The following is a 16204-nucleotide window of genomic DNA, read 5'->3' on the forward strand; positions in this document are numbered from 1 at the left end:
AAGCAACCGAGCAAAGTGGGCACCAGAGTGCCCGGGAAGGTGGAGCCCTGTGGGAGCCTGCGCGTCATCGGCTGTGAGGTCACGGGCATCCGCATCGCCTCTTCTAGTCAGCTCCCCAGCAACTAGTCTTCATTTTGTCTTGACACAGTTGGATAGAATAGTAAAGCACTTTAGATCCAGTCTTCATTCATTTGTTTATTTTAACCAGATTCTTATTACCATTTACAAGTCAGCCCTCTATAAACTATGATTTTTTTTCTTCCTAATTTCCTCTTGAAATTGATTCATAGTGCTTAATGAGTACAGTTTCTGTTTGGGTGGATGAAAATTTTAGAAGCCATTACTGGTAGTGGTGGCACGACACTGTGAATGTAATTCATGCCACTCAGTTGTTACAATTGCAATTTTATGTTAGACGTATCTTACCACAATTTTTTCTTAAAATTAAAAAACATTAAATAGAGGAGAGGGTACAGAGCACACTGTCCGCATGGCCGAGGGGAGGGTACAGAGCATACTCTTCACGTGGCCAAGGGGAGGGTACAGAGCATACTCTTCACGTGGCCAAAGAGAGGGTATAAGGCATACTCTTCACGTGGCCGAGGGGAGGGTACAGAGCATACTGTCCCCATGACCGAGGGGAGGGTACAGGACATACTCTCCACGTGGCTGGGATGTCCTAGGGAGCCCTCTTGTCTCTCTTCCCACCCTGCCCTTGCTCCTGTGAGTGGCTCTGCCCCTCACCGATTTCCTCGCTGCTCCCCACTCTTCCCACCTCTGTGATTATGGCGGAATGTTCTTTCACTGCCAGGTTTTCCCTTCCTGCTGGTCTCCCTGCCTTTATTCTGTTGCTGCTTCTGCACTGCTCAGCTCTGTCTGCGGTGCTCCTGGGCCTTGACAGCCACTGCCGATCCAGCGAGCGTTTGCTGTGTCCTTGAAACACCCAGGTTCATCCCATCAGATGAAACAATTCATGCAAACTCTCATAGAGAACTAAAACCATCCACAGTAATTCAATTCAGTGATGCAGAGACGTGTGTAAATGAAACTTCTCTGGGCTTGAGGAGCATTTTAAAATCCAGAACAACTTTGCTAAGCAGAATGATAGCTTAGTGTCTGCAGCACGGATGTTCTTTCTTACGTAAAAAAGATCATGACACGCTCTCAAAAGAAGTATAACCAGCACTGTTTTTAAAAAGCATCAGAAACATTTAGGCTCATTTCATAGATTTTTAACATAAGAAGTGTATCACATGTGCAGTGTCCACAAGGTAGAGAGATTCACTCTTTTGTTCCCTCCTCAGTAATTTTTACGTAACTTCTGTATGTACCATGACTTTGCAGATGGAGCGACTGAAAATTCAGATAGGGTCACTCTGTATGTAAAGCCTGCATTCCCAACAGGTGTCCAAGTGTTATCGGTTGGCTGAATTTAACTATCCTGGTTTTGGGGAAAAGATGAAATTTTATTGCAATACCCATAATATTCTGACATGATTATTTTAATGTCAGAACCCAAACTCCCTTTACCGAGGGAGCCTGATAATGCCAGTAAATAATTGACTTGCTTGGTTCTGGAACCTGGGAGGGTTGTGTTATCTTCTCTTCAAACCCTTCAGCTGTTCCAAGGCACCTGGGTGGCTCGGTCGGTTGAGCATCTGACTCCTGGGCTCAGGTCATGATCTCAGGATTGTGCAGTCGAGCCCTGCCACAGGCTTCACATGGAGCGCAAAGTCTGCTTGTCCCCCCACTCCTCCTCCCTCCCTCTGCACACTCTCTCTCTCAAATAAATAAATAAATAAATAAATTTTTAGGAAAAAAAACTCTTCAGCTGTTCCTGGCATCAAACCCTTGACAAGAAATATGTTCTTCAAATTCAAGGTGGTGTCATGATTCAACCCCATACTGGTAATTAGAGTCCACTCATCTTGTAGTAGATTGTTCCATGAGGGAGTGGGGCTAAGGGAATTGTTTTGTTTTCTAAATGAATGACATGGAATATTGGGTATATTTTATGAAGCTTAATCTGTCTTTTCACATTGAAAATAATCATAGTAGATAATTCAGGAGATCCCCTTTGTGAGCACATTTTAGCAGCATGATCGCCATACGGAGATAAGCCACTCATTTTTCTTCATTAATATGTACATGTGTAATCTCTTTGTGGGGATGTGATAGCTGGGGAAGAAGCCACTTTGCTGCTGCTTGGGGCTCTAAAAAGTTTTTAATCTGAAAGAGGGCAAACCGTGTTCCCCACTCTATATCGGCAACATTTACTTAGGTATCTTCAGATGTCCATGTGTCTCAGGAAACAAAACCTGAAACTTTCTGGTGGGGAGAATGCTGATGACCCCGAGTTGCTGTTGGATTTATCTTCAGAGAAGCTGTGTCCTCAGAGTGCCCGCTGTGCAGTCTTCATCTCTTGACTAGATTGCTGGGGTGGGGAAGTCTCGTGAAGACGGGCCACTGTGGGAGTCCACACGGGATTAAGATGGGAGGCCAGGGCTAAGCAGCAGTTTATGAAATTCTGTAGGTACCTGGTCTGTGGATCGTGCCCAAAGGAGGGCTTTAGAAACCGTGATCGTGGCTGTTCCATACAGGGGAGCCAGGCTAGTCCCGCTTCCTTACAGCCGAGGAAATGCAGTCTTCCAATCGTAGAAGACGCTTCATGGACAGTGGTTGACCCAGGACTCGTGTCCACGTCTGAAGAGTCTCCCCAGGATTATCCAGGGACGACCTACCTTTTCTTGTGCCAGATGGTCTCATCTTGTCTTTCTTTCTCATCCTGTCCTCTAAACTTTCTAATTGGTGATTCAGTGAACCTCTTGATTGTTGGGTCTCTTGCACCCAGCTTCTCTTTTCCATGTAATCGTTCTTTTAATTTACATCGTAACTGCCCGTTCCTGGACCTTTGCTATAGCTCCTCAGTAAGTTTTCCCATTCCTCATATCACCTTCGTCTCCCCCTCCAGATGGTCTTAGGTTAGCACTAAATTTGGGGTCTCAAACTGATACCCAAAGGGGCCAGTCAGGTAATAGAAGCAAATGAATGACTTAGTTGTAGGGTGACAGAGGGGGGCGAGAAGGTTCCCGTGCCTTGCCTGACCTTAAGCCCTATTTAGGACTGTCCTCTTTCCTTGTTTTTATAGGGCACACACAGTCTTCTACACTAATTGCAAACTCCTTAAGGGTGGGGATCCTATTGAATACATTTTTATATTTTCTACAAAGCCAACATGTTATTGTCAATAACAGTCATCTATACAGGACAAGGCTTTTGTTTGCTTTTAAACCTAGTGTATTTAGAAAAATAAATAACCTTTGAAAACATACTTAGTTTTGATTATGTTAAATGGAAAACCTGTGTTATCCAACTAAGTGTAAGTGAGGTGCTGTCTATATGGAAACTGCTCATCTGTGTATTCATTTTCTTATTGGCATATTTGTTGAGCACCTACTATATTCTAGAAATAAATTCACATAAAAATAAACAATGTAGGGGCACCTGGGTGGCTCAGTTGATTGAGTCCAACTTGATCTCTGCTCAGGTCTTGATTTCAGAGTCGTGAGTTCAAGCCCCACGTTGGGCTCCATACTAGGCATGGAGCCTACTTAAAAAATAAAATTAAAATTAAAAAAATAAACAATGTAGGTTCAGATATCGATAAGGGCTGTGCCGAAATCTCAGCAGGGTGAGGGATGGAGAGAGACGGAGCTGGTGGGGTGGGTGGAGGAATGGGCTCTTTTAATCCAGGTGACGGGAGTGCACTGGGAGGGTGAGCACAGCTGGGGCACAGTGAACAAGGTGGGGGAACAGCAGGGAGTTCGGGGGAACGCAGAGGCTGAAGCCGAGGCCCGTAAGGGCCTCCAGACCAGGGTAAGGAACCGGAATCACATTCAGTCAATGGTGGAAAGCCGTGGTTTTGAGCAGGAGATGTGATCAGATCTGCTTCCTGGCTGCTCTGTAGAGACTAGAAGGTACGGGGGAAAGGCCAAAGCAAGGAGACCCATCAGGTTATTGCCACAGTTGAGGTGAGAAGTAGCCAGTGTGCGGTTCAGGTTGCAGCCGTGGATATGGTGAAGCTGCAGGTCTGAGGGCAGGAAAATCAAGTGTTTTGTTCCGGAGTCTACCTATTTAAACGGTGTACTGGGGGTTAAAAAGTGGAGTGGTTCTTGACATTCTTATTTCTTTCCCTGTTTTGTACTTACAAAGTTGTCCCGATAAGTAAATCGCAAAAGCACGAGGCAGTGCCTAATCTAGAAACTTAGAGACTTGGTAAAACTCCTATTTTTTTTTAAACCTTTTTCCTCTTTAAACTCATCTTTTAAAACTTCAGCATTGACAGACTTCAGCATTATTTGTTTTTTCCTCCTTTTTGCTCTCTCCGTTTTGCGCTGTTGTAAGATGTGGCACTGTGGGGTCGGAGGTCCCCACCGCGTTCTTTCCGAAAGTGGCTCTCCTCCCCATGGTCGCTTCCTCTTGCTCCAGTGTGACTTGTAATATTAATTTGCTGTGTTAGGAGCCATGACATTAATCTACTTGCAGATTAATGGAATGACACAAAAGATCTTACATCTACCCATCTCCTCCCCCACGTCGCTAGATCAATGGATTTAGCCATTAGTTGAAGCGTCTCTTAATTGTGTAAGGTAAGGGTTTGTTGCAGGAGATATAAAGTACTTTGGAAAGACAAAAGAAACTGCTTAGGTTTATTTGAAAATTCTGTTCATCTCACTTTAATTGCAACATATAACAGATGACACTAAGCAAAATTTTCGTAGTCGTAGAGAATAAGATCTCTTCACATAAAGAAAATGGCAAGAGGTTTAATGAGCTTGTATTCAAATTCTGCCGGTAGCTCGTGCGACAAACGTAAGCAGATTATATTAGCTGCCTGAGCTTGGCTCGTTCTGTAAAATGGGACTTATAATGCCTGTGCGATAGATTCAGTATGGCGTGTTGTGTAAATGTGTACCAATTCGCCAAATTGTAGGTCTCACTATGGAGCCCAAATCTAAAGGAGCAGGCAGGGAACATCGCGTTCCTTCAGTGAACAGTGGTGGTAAATTTGACACATTCTTCTAGAGTGACCTCACTGGCATGTAATCTACTTAAACTATATGAATATGATTTGTGAATGTTAATTCTCAAGTTAGTCAGAAACCAGCAGTGTTCCTGGTCAAAATTCACCAGCCTTGATGTCCTGGATTGAGCCAGCCTCTATCATTAGAAGAATATTACGTGTGTCTGCTTTCTCCTTTAATTTTGTGCGGGGGCAGTTCTAACAGCAAGCCCCTCTCAACGTTTTCCTTGTCACATTAGGATTTACTGTGTGCCAGTAAAGTTGTAACATAGTCTTGTTTTTTATGACCAGTTAATTCTTAAAACGCTACTGAAGATGATCATTGATATTTGAGGGGATGCGCAGTAGATCTGTTTATTTGCAAATGTACAGGACTGGGCCGGATGGATGTTCTGTTTTGCTTTTGTTTTTAATTCTTTACTTATTCATGGAGTACCACCAGCGACAATTACATTAATTACAGCTTAGACGTTCTTTTTGTTCTCAGTGGAAGGGCTGTTATATCTTGTTTGGATAGGAAAGAAACTTGGTAATTGAAGTGGGAAACTAAATTTAAAAATTTTATTGGTTTTTAAAAGCTTTATTGTTTTGAGATTTAAAAATTAACTTTTAATGCTGACATTATGGTAAAAAGGAGGAAAAAGGGCATTGAAATTTTTTTTAGAGTAGTTTGGAGAAGACACGTTTCCATGTGTCCTAAATCATCTTCTCTACTTACTTAGAAACACTTGGCAGTCTTTTGAGTGAGACCGCAAACTAAACACCCTGACCTTGCTTTGGCTTACTTGCGTTTCTACCACAGAATCAGGGAAAACTCTGCCAAAGTTGTTTCTTAAACTTTTTATATTTGATTGCCTTGATGTGGTAGGTAGAATTTCTGTGCTGGGGGTAGGTCCTAAGACCCCTGCCCAAAACCCTTGCCAAAACAGAGAGGAGCACACCCACTTGTCTTCTAAGAGCTTCCCCCTCGGCCCGCGTCTCCGGTGCCTGAAGTTGGTCCCACCACCCCTTGTTCTATGTCTATAGACTATAGGACGCAGGACCCTGAGAAAAGAAAGGTCCCTGGAGGAGGTCCCTGAACACGGGAGGTCCCTGAACACGACTGAAAGGAGAGAAAAGAGCACACGCCCTCACTTCACACTGGGGTGCACCTGCTGAAACAAGCGGTTTTTGGTGGGAGATGAAAAGGAAAAAGCATAAGGTGTGGTTAGATTTCTAGACAAGAATTAAGGGTTGGGTGGGGGAGGGTGTCACAACAGAATGTTGACCCATCCCACACAACCCTCATTTCTCCCCTCTTTCAAAAACTTGCCAAAGTTCGTCACCACCCACAGTAAATAAGGTGGGGCCACTTGGGAAGGCTTGTATTCCTTAACTGCATGACTTCCAGAGCCAGATGCTGCAGATGAGGCCAGCCGGCTGGTGCACTCTCACCGGCTGCTGAGCCTCAGAAACACATCTGTGTCTTTCCAGATGACTTCAGAGTTTCACTCAGTCCTTCAACATACTTTTATTCACATTCACTGTCTTTTGATTTATGATTTGAGTCTGTTTCTTGAATTTACAGATTGAAAATTCATATCACAAAGATATAAAACAGGAACGCCACTCTGGGGCTCATCTGCACACGTATTCTTTTTGTTTTTTTCCTTCCCACAATTATTAATAAGATTGTTTTTTTCTTAGTCGTTAAAGCAATTTGAAAACACTTATGGTTTTAGGTGAATTCACTGTAGGTAAATGTATGACTTTATTTTATGGAGAACTAGATAGTGAAAATAATCTATGAAAATTTCCCCCCCTTTTTTTCTACACTTATGAAAAATAACAAGAATATCAGTGATACATCATTAGTAGTAATATAGCCATTAAAAGTCATTTCCATTTTCCATCTCTTGCTCCTCAGAAACTTATTAGGACTTCTTTTCCTCTCCATTTCACTGTGGTACGTGTAAAATCATTCTACTCTGTCGTAGAAAGGGGCTCTTTAATGTTGGATAAAGGGGGTGTTTGTTGTTGGTTTCTAAAGAAACATTTGAAAGACTATTCCTTTGCATATTTGTACTTTCCATTTTAATGTCACTGAAGTGCTTTAGTTTTCTCAAATGAAGGACATCATCTGAAGTACACATTTCTTATAAAAAGAATAAATTGCTAACATTGATTTTTTTTTTTTTTTTGAGATAATGCTTCTATAGACCCATGTTCAGGGAAGCCCAGTAGAAGATTATATTGAGTCATTTGGCCCTAAAAGCCTTGAGTTATAAAAAGAACTAACAGGATCAGTAATATTTATGCATAGCACATTATCAGAGATGGCTGGCTGGAGCTGGAAATCGCATTAAGTATTTTATGCCATCGATCAGATAAATGACATCACAGGCAGAGCCCTGAGCTTCCAGTGACCTGCTCCCAGCAAGTCACTGACATCTGCATGTTAGGCCCACAATGCCCACCTATGTCATCACCTACCGCTAGTCCTTCAGGCTGACTCACAGGTTAACTTTGAATCAACCTGCTGCTTGGAGTGAGGCTTTTGCTTCCTAGTCTGGCTCCACCAACTCATCCCCTTCTCCCTACACCGTGGAGTCTCTTAACTCCTAAATGGCAAGGGTTTTTGTTTTTGTCTTTATTGCTAAATAAGGGGTGGGGCCGAGGCAGCATAGAAAGGGGTGGAGGTGGGGACAGGAGATTTTAGCCAACTCTTTCTCCGAAGTGCCAAATAGTAAACATGTTAGACTTTAGGGTCTGCTGGGGCTACTCATTTCTGCGGTTGTAGCAGCCCTACAGGGTATGTGGATGAGTGGGCCTGGCTGTGTTCCGATTAAATGTTATTTACAAAAAGTAGGCAAGGGGGCTTTGGCCTACTGCCCATAGTTTGCCAACCTCTGTGTGTTACAAAGTAACACATCCCGAGGAAACTGGCTCTGAGATATTCCAGAAGAGAAGTCCTTACAATATTTTGAGCAGTAGAGCAGAATTTCATAAATACGTAGTGTCTCAAAGGAACTGAGCTTACTGCCCATTTTGATGTTAAGAGCTGGCATCGGGGGCGCCTGGCTGGCGCAGTCGGTAGAGCACGCGACTCTCCATCTCGGCTTCTTGAGTTCATAGCATCAAACATATTTTGCGTCTCACATGCTCATTTCTTAAAAATTGCTGGTGAATGGAAAAAGAAGTGGCGGACCATTAGCCTCTGTTATACAGCAAAAGCCAGCACTCATGATTAAGCAGAGTGGGGCCGTGAGTGATCATGTTACAGGCGCCCTCCAGGGACGTGGAGACGAGAGCCGGGTGGGTACAGAGGGCCTGGTTTCCAGTCCCTGCGCGCTGCGTCAGACCCGGAGCCCCAGAGTCGGCTCTGGGCTGTGGGAGAGCCGCTCAAGTTTCAGATGTGGGTATTTGGCGGTCATCTGCATAAAGTCAAAATATTATCTGTTGGAACAATTCTGATGATTGATTGTGATGGGTTTTTTTTCTGTAGAAGTTGGATAAACCTATAATAGAAATTCAAGTGCCTATTGAGTAGAATTGGTCTTTTTTACTGTTTGTGTGAATATCTCCGACAGGTTGTCCCTGCGGAAGGACTGGTCTCTATATTAAAGAAGAGGAATGAGGGTGTAGGAGACCATCCTGCCCAGATGCAGCAGAAACCATCGAAACGAAGAGTGAGGTTCCAGGAGATAGACGATGACTTGGATCAAGGTAAAGCACCCGGGGGCCCGTCTAGCACCGAGCTGCTTCTTGGTGTCGGCCGAGAGAGGGTCCAGACCCGGGAGCGTATTTGGTAATAGGGTTGGTAAAAGGACATGTGTACTTTGTTGCTTTATTATATTCTGTGAAGAAACACGTAGAATCAAACGGTCATCAGCTCTTCTGTTATTCCTGTGCATTTTGTTCAAAGAAGTGAGCAAGTGGTAAACTTCAGCTCCTGGCCTCCCTGTCTCACCGACAGCCTGCTCAGAGCTCATTTCAATGTCTTAATACTTTTAATACTTTTTTTTTTTTAAGTGGCCATTAATACTCCTCCTTTGTAGGTCTGAGAAATATTTCTGAATTACGAGGATATTCTCTCTGGTGATTTCTTCGAGACTCTACGGGACAAAGTGCTGTAACACTGCTTTCTCGCCTTTGACCCCTTCCTCCCAGGCCCGTGTGTGCGGTGGTTGCTAGGGAGACCTGAGGCCTAAGTCAATAAGGGTGAGAGGAAATACAGCCAAGAACTTTTCAGCGGGCTTCTGGATTTTATAAAACAATGGCATTGCTAAAATAACAGAGTAAACACGTAGCTATGCCTTCTAGGTACATAAAGTGACAGTGGTAGAGGTCTCTAAATTTTTCCAGTAGAAAGCTTCTAATTTACGGTTATAAAGAAGCCTTGGAAACGATCGATCCCCATCCGTCCTTTTACCTCTGCACCAGGCTTCTCCAGAGAGAGTGCTCTGTTCTCTGCACAAATGGCACTGAATCATTGCTTACCGGGAGGAGCCCGGATGTACAGATGACACACCTACATACTCCGTGGCCATCACATCTTAGCCCGGTCACTTAGTTTCTGCTCGGCTGCCACCTGCCTCCGGCTTTGGCCACACAGCTCCAAACAGTTTCAATGCCTGTCGATAAAACAAACAAGACAGATGTTTTAAAATAAACTGTGTTTAAATATTCACATTGAAATGTGTGATTATGAAGAAAAACGTGGGAAACTTCACGCACTACCTGGTTAACATAGATGAGGGGGTGGGAGTGCATGATGCCAAAAAAACAGAAGAGGGTGAAAAAAACTGAACTGACCAAAAAAGCAAAAAACCCCAAGAGATACAGTAATGATATTATGTTTATTCATTTGTAGAAAAATATATCTGCAAATATACATGTAAATTATCAAACCTATTGATTATTAAAATTTATTAAACTATAAATTTGTAAATCATAGAACAATATAATTACATAATCCTATTTTTAAGGGTTTTTTTTTTAAAGATTTTTACTTATTGGGGTGCCTGGGTGGCACAGCGCTTAAGCGTCTGCCTTCGGCTCAGGGCGTGATCCCGGCGTTATGGGATCGAGCCCCACATCAGGCTTCTCTGCTGGGAGCCTGCTTCTTCCTCTCCCACTCCCCCTGCTTGTGTTCCCTCTCTCGCTGGCTGTCTCTATCTCTGTCGAATAAATAAATAAAATCTTTTAAAAAAAAAAGATTTTTATTTATTTATTAGAGAGAGAGAGAGCATAAGCAGGGGGAGGAGCAGAGGGGGAGGCAGAAGCAGGCTCCCTGCTGAGCTGGGAGCCCAACTTGGGGCTCAATCCCAGGAGCCTGAGATCACAACCTGAGGCAGATGCTTAACCGACTGAGCCACCCAGGCGTCCCTACATAATCCTATTTATATAAGAATCCTGAAACCTGTGTGTTTGATCTGGAAGGTTACACACTAGAGTGTTTTTGCCCCTAGGTGAGAGGGGAGTAGGAGAAAAACAGAGAGTCCCTAGATTCTTAGATGTCTTTGTGTTTAAATTTTTACAGGAAGAATATATTCACATAATCCTGTAAAATCTTCCAAATAAAGTCTTTATAGTTTATATTATGTTTTATAAAATGTTTTATAAAATATCATAAAAGGAATATATGCTAATCATGAAAAAGCTCATGCAGTGATGGGGTACCTTGGTGGTGCAGTCCGACTCTTGGTTTTGGCTCAGATCGTGATCTCGGGGTCGTGAGATGGAGCCCTGCGTCCGGCTCTGCGTTCAGCAGGGAGTCTGCTTGGGATTCTCTCTCCCCCTCAACCCCTCCCCCCACCACATGTGCACACTCTCTCTTTTTGTCTCTTTCTCTCTCTCTCTAAAATAAATAAATAAAATCTTTAAAAAAAAATGAAGTGAAACAGTGTCAAGTCTTCCAATCTTCCCTTGAATGTTTCCCCCAAGTACTAACTGAAGTTTCTTACTGTATTTTCAAGAAACATAGTGTATATATATGTGCACATGTGTACATACACACTGACTCATGCATGGTTTTTGTTTTAACACAAAATGGGTTCACTTCTTTTTCATTGAACCATCGATCTTGGATGTTTTCCTATGAGAAAATATATTAAACTTACTTCATCCTATTAAACAATTGCATGTTATTTCATTATATGAATGTCCCATGATTATTTAACTGTTCCATTATAACTGGAATAACTGAGTTATTCTCAACTTTTTGTGCTAACAGACTTTGTCACAGTGAACATGCCTGTAAATATGCTAGTTTGTGATGGGCTGATTCTATAGGCTGATTCCTGGAAGTGAATTTGTTGGACTAAGTGATAGGGTCCAGCTGCCCTGAGGCGGTCCTGGTTTACACCCATTGTCTCAGCTTTGTCCCCCCACTCTCCCTTGATTTCAAACATGTCCCAGTCAGGAGGATACATTAATTTAAAGTTTTAGTGGATGCTGCCAAATCACCTTTCAAGAAGGTTCTGGTACTTTCTCATAGTGCTGATCATAAAACTTTTTAGTCTTTTTCCAAATTTTAAAATTCTTTAATTATGAATGATCATTAAGGCTTTCCAACAAAAGAATAGCTATTTTCTTAATATAGACAGAGTGATACTGACATTTTTATTAAAAACAGACCTGCCCATTATTAAGCAAAATATAAAGAAATCACTATACTAGCTAGAACATTGCTGTTCCATTAAATGATAAGAGTAAAATTGAGTAATGGCACCTGGGTGGCTCAGTCAGTTTATGGTCTGCCTTCGGCTCAGGTCATGATCTCAGCGTCCTGGGATCAAGTCCCACACTGGGCTCTCTGCTCAGTGGGGAGTCTGCTTCTCCCTCTGCCTGCCATTCCCCCTACTTGCACTCTCTCTCTTTCTCAAATAAATAAGATTAGGAAAAAAAAAAAGAGTAAAATTGAATAAGATGCAAGAGTGATCCCACCTGAAGACATTTTTTTATTGTTTAATATCAAATTGACCTTGCTTTAAGGTAAGCTCATGATGTGAACTGCAAAGATATGGTAATATTGAGATTGTAATTTGTACCCTAAAATAAGGCTATGAGCACATCAGAGAAGCACTGCCCTTCTTTTCTTTTCTAATGGAATCAATTATATTCATTGTATAAATGAGCTAGTTTTCATTTTAGCATTGACAGGCTCCACAGGTGTGTGTGTCTGTTGTGACTGACAGGTGTGTGTCTGGTGACTGACAGGCCTATGTCTGGGGTAACTGGCATGTGTCTGTGGTGACAGGCGTGTGTCTGTGGTGACTGACAGGTGTGTGTGGTAACTAACTGACAGATGTGTATGGTGACTAACAGGTGTGTGTTGTGGTAACTGACTGGCGTGTGTCTGTGGTAACTGGCATGTGTCTGGTGACTGACAGGCATGTGTCTGTGGTGACTGACAGGCATGTGTGTCTGGTGACTGACAGGCGTGTGTCTGTGGTAACTGACAGGTGTGTGTCTGTGGTGACTGACAGGCGTGTGTCTGTGGTAACTGACAGGCGTGTGTCTGGTGACAGGCATGTGTCTATGGTGACTGACAGGCGTATGTCTGGGGTAACTGACAGGCATGTGTCTGGTGACTGACAGGCGTGTGTCTGGTGACTGACAGGCGTGTGTCTGTGGTAACTGACAGGCGTGTGTCTGGTGACAGGCATGTGTCTATGGTGACTGACAGGCATATGTCTGGGGTAACTGACAGGCATGTGTCTGGTGACTGATAGGCGTGTGTCTGTGGTGACTAGCAGGTGGGTCCTGTGCAGTCCTCACATGCACTAGCTTTCCGTCAGTGACTCCGCCCCTGGAGGACTCAGGTTAACTAGAAACGTCTACTTACCATGATCAGCAAGAAGACAGCAGACACTGGGATTTCCGTGTTGCATCAGTTTAACCTTAGTCTGTTCTCATGTCTGCAGATGAAGTTGGAGGTGGTTCCTGTATTTTACTGGTCTTGCTGTGCATAGCAACGGTTTTCCTGAGTGTTGGAGGAACTGCATTGTACTGCACTTTTGGTGACATGGAGTCGCCAGTTTGTACGGACTTTGCGGACAACGTGGACTTCTATTACACTAAGTTACTGCAGGGAATGGCGGAACTGAAACACTGGATCTACCTCTCCTAGCAGCACTCAGGAGGCATAGGCATGCTGGCAGTGAGAATCAAAGAGTGAACCTTTCTAAACAGCTTTTATTTTCGGAGTTCTGTAACATGCGTCCCCTCCCCCTGGTGAGGAGCCCTGGACTTCCAGAAACGGCAGCTTTAAATGGTAATCCAGAGGAGCTCTCAGAATAACCCAGAGGCACATGTCGATCTGAGTATCGTGGATGGAAGGAATGGTCTTTGGAGAGCACGTCCACCCCCTCTGTGCTGCTTCCTAGTGTAGTGAGCTTCGCCCAGCAGAATCTCGAGGGCACTGGTGGAGCCCCACCATTTTTAGCTGCCTTGTCAAGCTAATGGTTAAAGGACACTTGGTTTACATTCGTTGGTCCAAAGACATTGCTTCCAGCCATCACGCAATAAGTTTGTGTATAATCAGAAGGAGTTACCTTACGGTTTCATTGTCTTTTTTTTAGTTAATCTTGGAAGCTGTGTAATTTAGGCTTTGTGCATTATTTCCAGATTCCTTTCTTCATCTGCGAAACGATTGTGTGTGTGCGTGTGCCCGCGTGCGTGTCTGTTTCAGACGGTTATCCTAAGCGAATACCCGACGCGGAACAACAAAGATGATCTTTATTTGTGACTATAGATGTATGGGCACAAAAGGAAGGCTTAACTGTGGAACAAATGAGTGCTAGAAATCTCGGCCCTAAAATCAGACACTGTGATAGATCTGTGACAATTAATTCGATTAACTAGCCTGAAATTAATCACAGGCCTAGAGGTAAAGAGGAAAACCTAAAGAGCTCCCTCTAAGTCTCAGTCTCCCAGCTTCATGGTGGATTCAGTGCTTCCTGAGGAATGATGAGAGCTGGCCTCACTTCTCAGGAGGTGAGCACCTGTTACTAGGTTCTGAGAAGCTAAGAACCAGAATACAAAGATCAAGAAGATACTAGCTCCTGCTCTAGATGTTTTAATTTTGGTCTTATGTAGAATAAACTCCCACTTTGGCAAATGAAATTAAATCACCATGTATAATCCAGTATTAACAAATCACACATTCAGACGTTTGAATGCACATTCATATCATGGGCTTGATTTAGACCTCTTATGGGGCCGTTGAGCAAAAATTCAATCAATCATATCTTAAATAGGTGTCTGACTTTGGTTTCAATCTGTCAGTTCGGTGGCATTTCCTTTTCTGAGGGACAGTGGTCTAACATTTAGAAAGCCTTGCTTTGGCTTTTTATAGCATAGGCAGCCCTTTTAACAGAAACAGAACACATGAATTCTAGTTTTTTAGCAAGTGACCATTATTTCATGTTTTTTGTTAGGATCGTTTGAAAGAGAAAGGGAGAAATTTACTTTCTAGTTGTTACTGGCTGGTACAGTACCTCCCTGTGTGTTTCTGTTTATTTATTTAGATTATATGAATTTTAAAGGGCTTTTTATATAAGTTGGAAGTCTGTTGAGCATGCGTTCGGTCATCCCAATGCTAGGTATTTAATTGCTATGTACTTAGTGTTTTGATTTTCTGTAATTTTGGTTCAGTGTATTTTTAGGCCTGTTAATTTTTAAGTTGATGTTTTTATTTCCACTTATAATACTGTTTGACTTGTCTATCATGTCACCATAAACTGTAATATTTTCAAGGATTATAGATCAAAGATATTTATTTAGAAGTGTACGAGAGACTGAAATTTAGATTCCTTATACTTAAGGCTGATTTTATTAGAGGATTATTTTAATGTTCTATTATAAATTTTAAGAATTTGTATTCAGATTGTATGTAAACTATGTAAAATGTTGATGGTACTCTCTCACATGGTTCTAGAAAAGACATTCACCCAAGTCCGCTGTGAGGGGCATCCCCAGCAGAGACAAACCTCTTCTGTTTAACCCTCGTGATTCCTAGTTTCGAGAATTTGGTGGTGGGGATTTCTGCCAGTTTTATGTCAAGATAAGTCAGAATTTCCCTCCTGTTCACCTCTTTTAGGTCACTATCGAAGTCCTAAATCTGTGACATCACATTTGCCTAAAGGCCACCAGGGCCACCCGATCCTGAAACCGGAGACCTCACACTGGGGCACAAGGACTGAGACAGAATACCCGGTTCTCAGGGGCCCAGTTGTGTGTCAGACAAACCGTGTGTGTCCTCACCGCTTCCCAGGGAGCGTGAGGTGAGCTCAGGAGCATACTGATATCTTGACTTAAAATAAGCATGAAATCTCAACTAGAAAAAATTAGGACAACTTTAAAAAATGTAATAGTCATTTATTGCATGAATTGGAGTAAATCCATCTGGTGATAAAAAGAAATTGTTATCTCACGCATAAAAAATTCATTCCAGTTTTACTACAATGTAATTTTTTCTGCCATTTGAAAGTACTGACAACTATTTGTAACTAATCTTCCCTAAAAACTGTATTTGAGGGTAACAGATCAAGCTTGTAATTTAAAATGACACCAACACAGCGTCTCAGAGAGTTTATTTGAACCCTGGGGTGCTGAGAAAAACTGCTTCAAAGAGACAGTGAAATGCTTTGAGAGGTTGGTCTGGCCCCACATGCAGATGGCCGTCTATTTTGGGACTCTAAGAGGTCCCTGCGGAAAAGCTCTTCTGGTTATAAAAGCCCTCCCCTGTCTGCCTGACACAGTAACTGGAATTTACTCTAAAAACTCATTGCTTCGGATTTAAAAATCAAAATCCTCTGAGCTATAAATCTGTGTATTATGCTGAGAGGATTTGAAATTGGAAGGCAGGCCTTGTTTCAAAAGGACAGGTGTGAATTGGGGCATGCTGGAGCAGCGGGGTGCGGAGGGGGCAGGAATTGAGAAGGAAACAAGGGAAGGTGGGGAAAGAACAAAGAAATCCTTTGATTGTTAAGCTGCTTTGCTGAGAGGCTGGCTTTGTGGGCATTTACCCCCTGTTCAAAGAGAGACCGATTTTTGTCTTCCCACTGACATGACCTGCCTAACTCCTGTGGATTTCTGTGGGTTTAATTAATATTAACACACCCTCGTATACTGCCC

At 42.8% G+C, this 16204-nt stretch overlaps 1 protein-coding gene across 4 annotated transcripts in view; it reads left to right on the top strand.

Moving 5' to 3' along the window:
* CNST (consortin, connexin sorting protein) overlaps positions 1-15643 on the top strand; it is a 115275-nt gene extending 99632 nt beyond the window's left edge. For 2 of the 4 annotated variants that reach the window (XM_040636091.1, XM_040636092.1), the window contains exons 10-11: positions 8653-8788; positions 12991-15643. In XM_040636091.1, the coding sequence (XP_040492025.1) occupies positions 8653-8788; positions 12991-13196 (342 nt within the window). In that variant the 3' untranslated portion in view covers positions 13197-15643. Of the gene's footprint in view, positions 1-8652; positions 8789-9120; positions 9750-12990 lie in introns of those variants that run through there. The other 2 variants (XM_040636094.1, XM_040636093.1) reach the window with 2 other exon arrangements.
* Positions 15644-16204: the final 561 nt, after the last annotated feature.

This window comes from Ursus maritimus, unplaced genomic scaffold, assembly GCF_017311325.1.
Source record: "Ursus maritimus isolate PB19 unplaced genomic scaffold, ASM1731132v1 scaffold_2, whole genome shotgun sequence".
Taxonomy (NCBI): domain Eukaryota; kingdom Metazoa; phylum Chordata; class Mammalia; order Carnivora; family Ursidae; genus Ursus; species Ursus maritimus.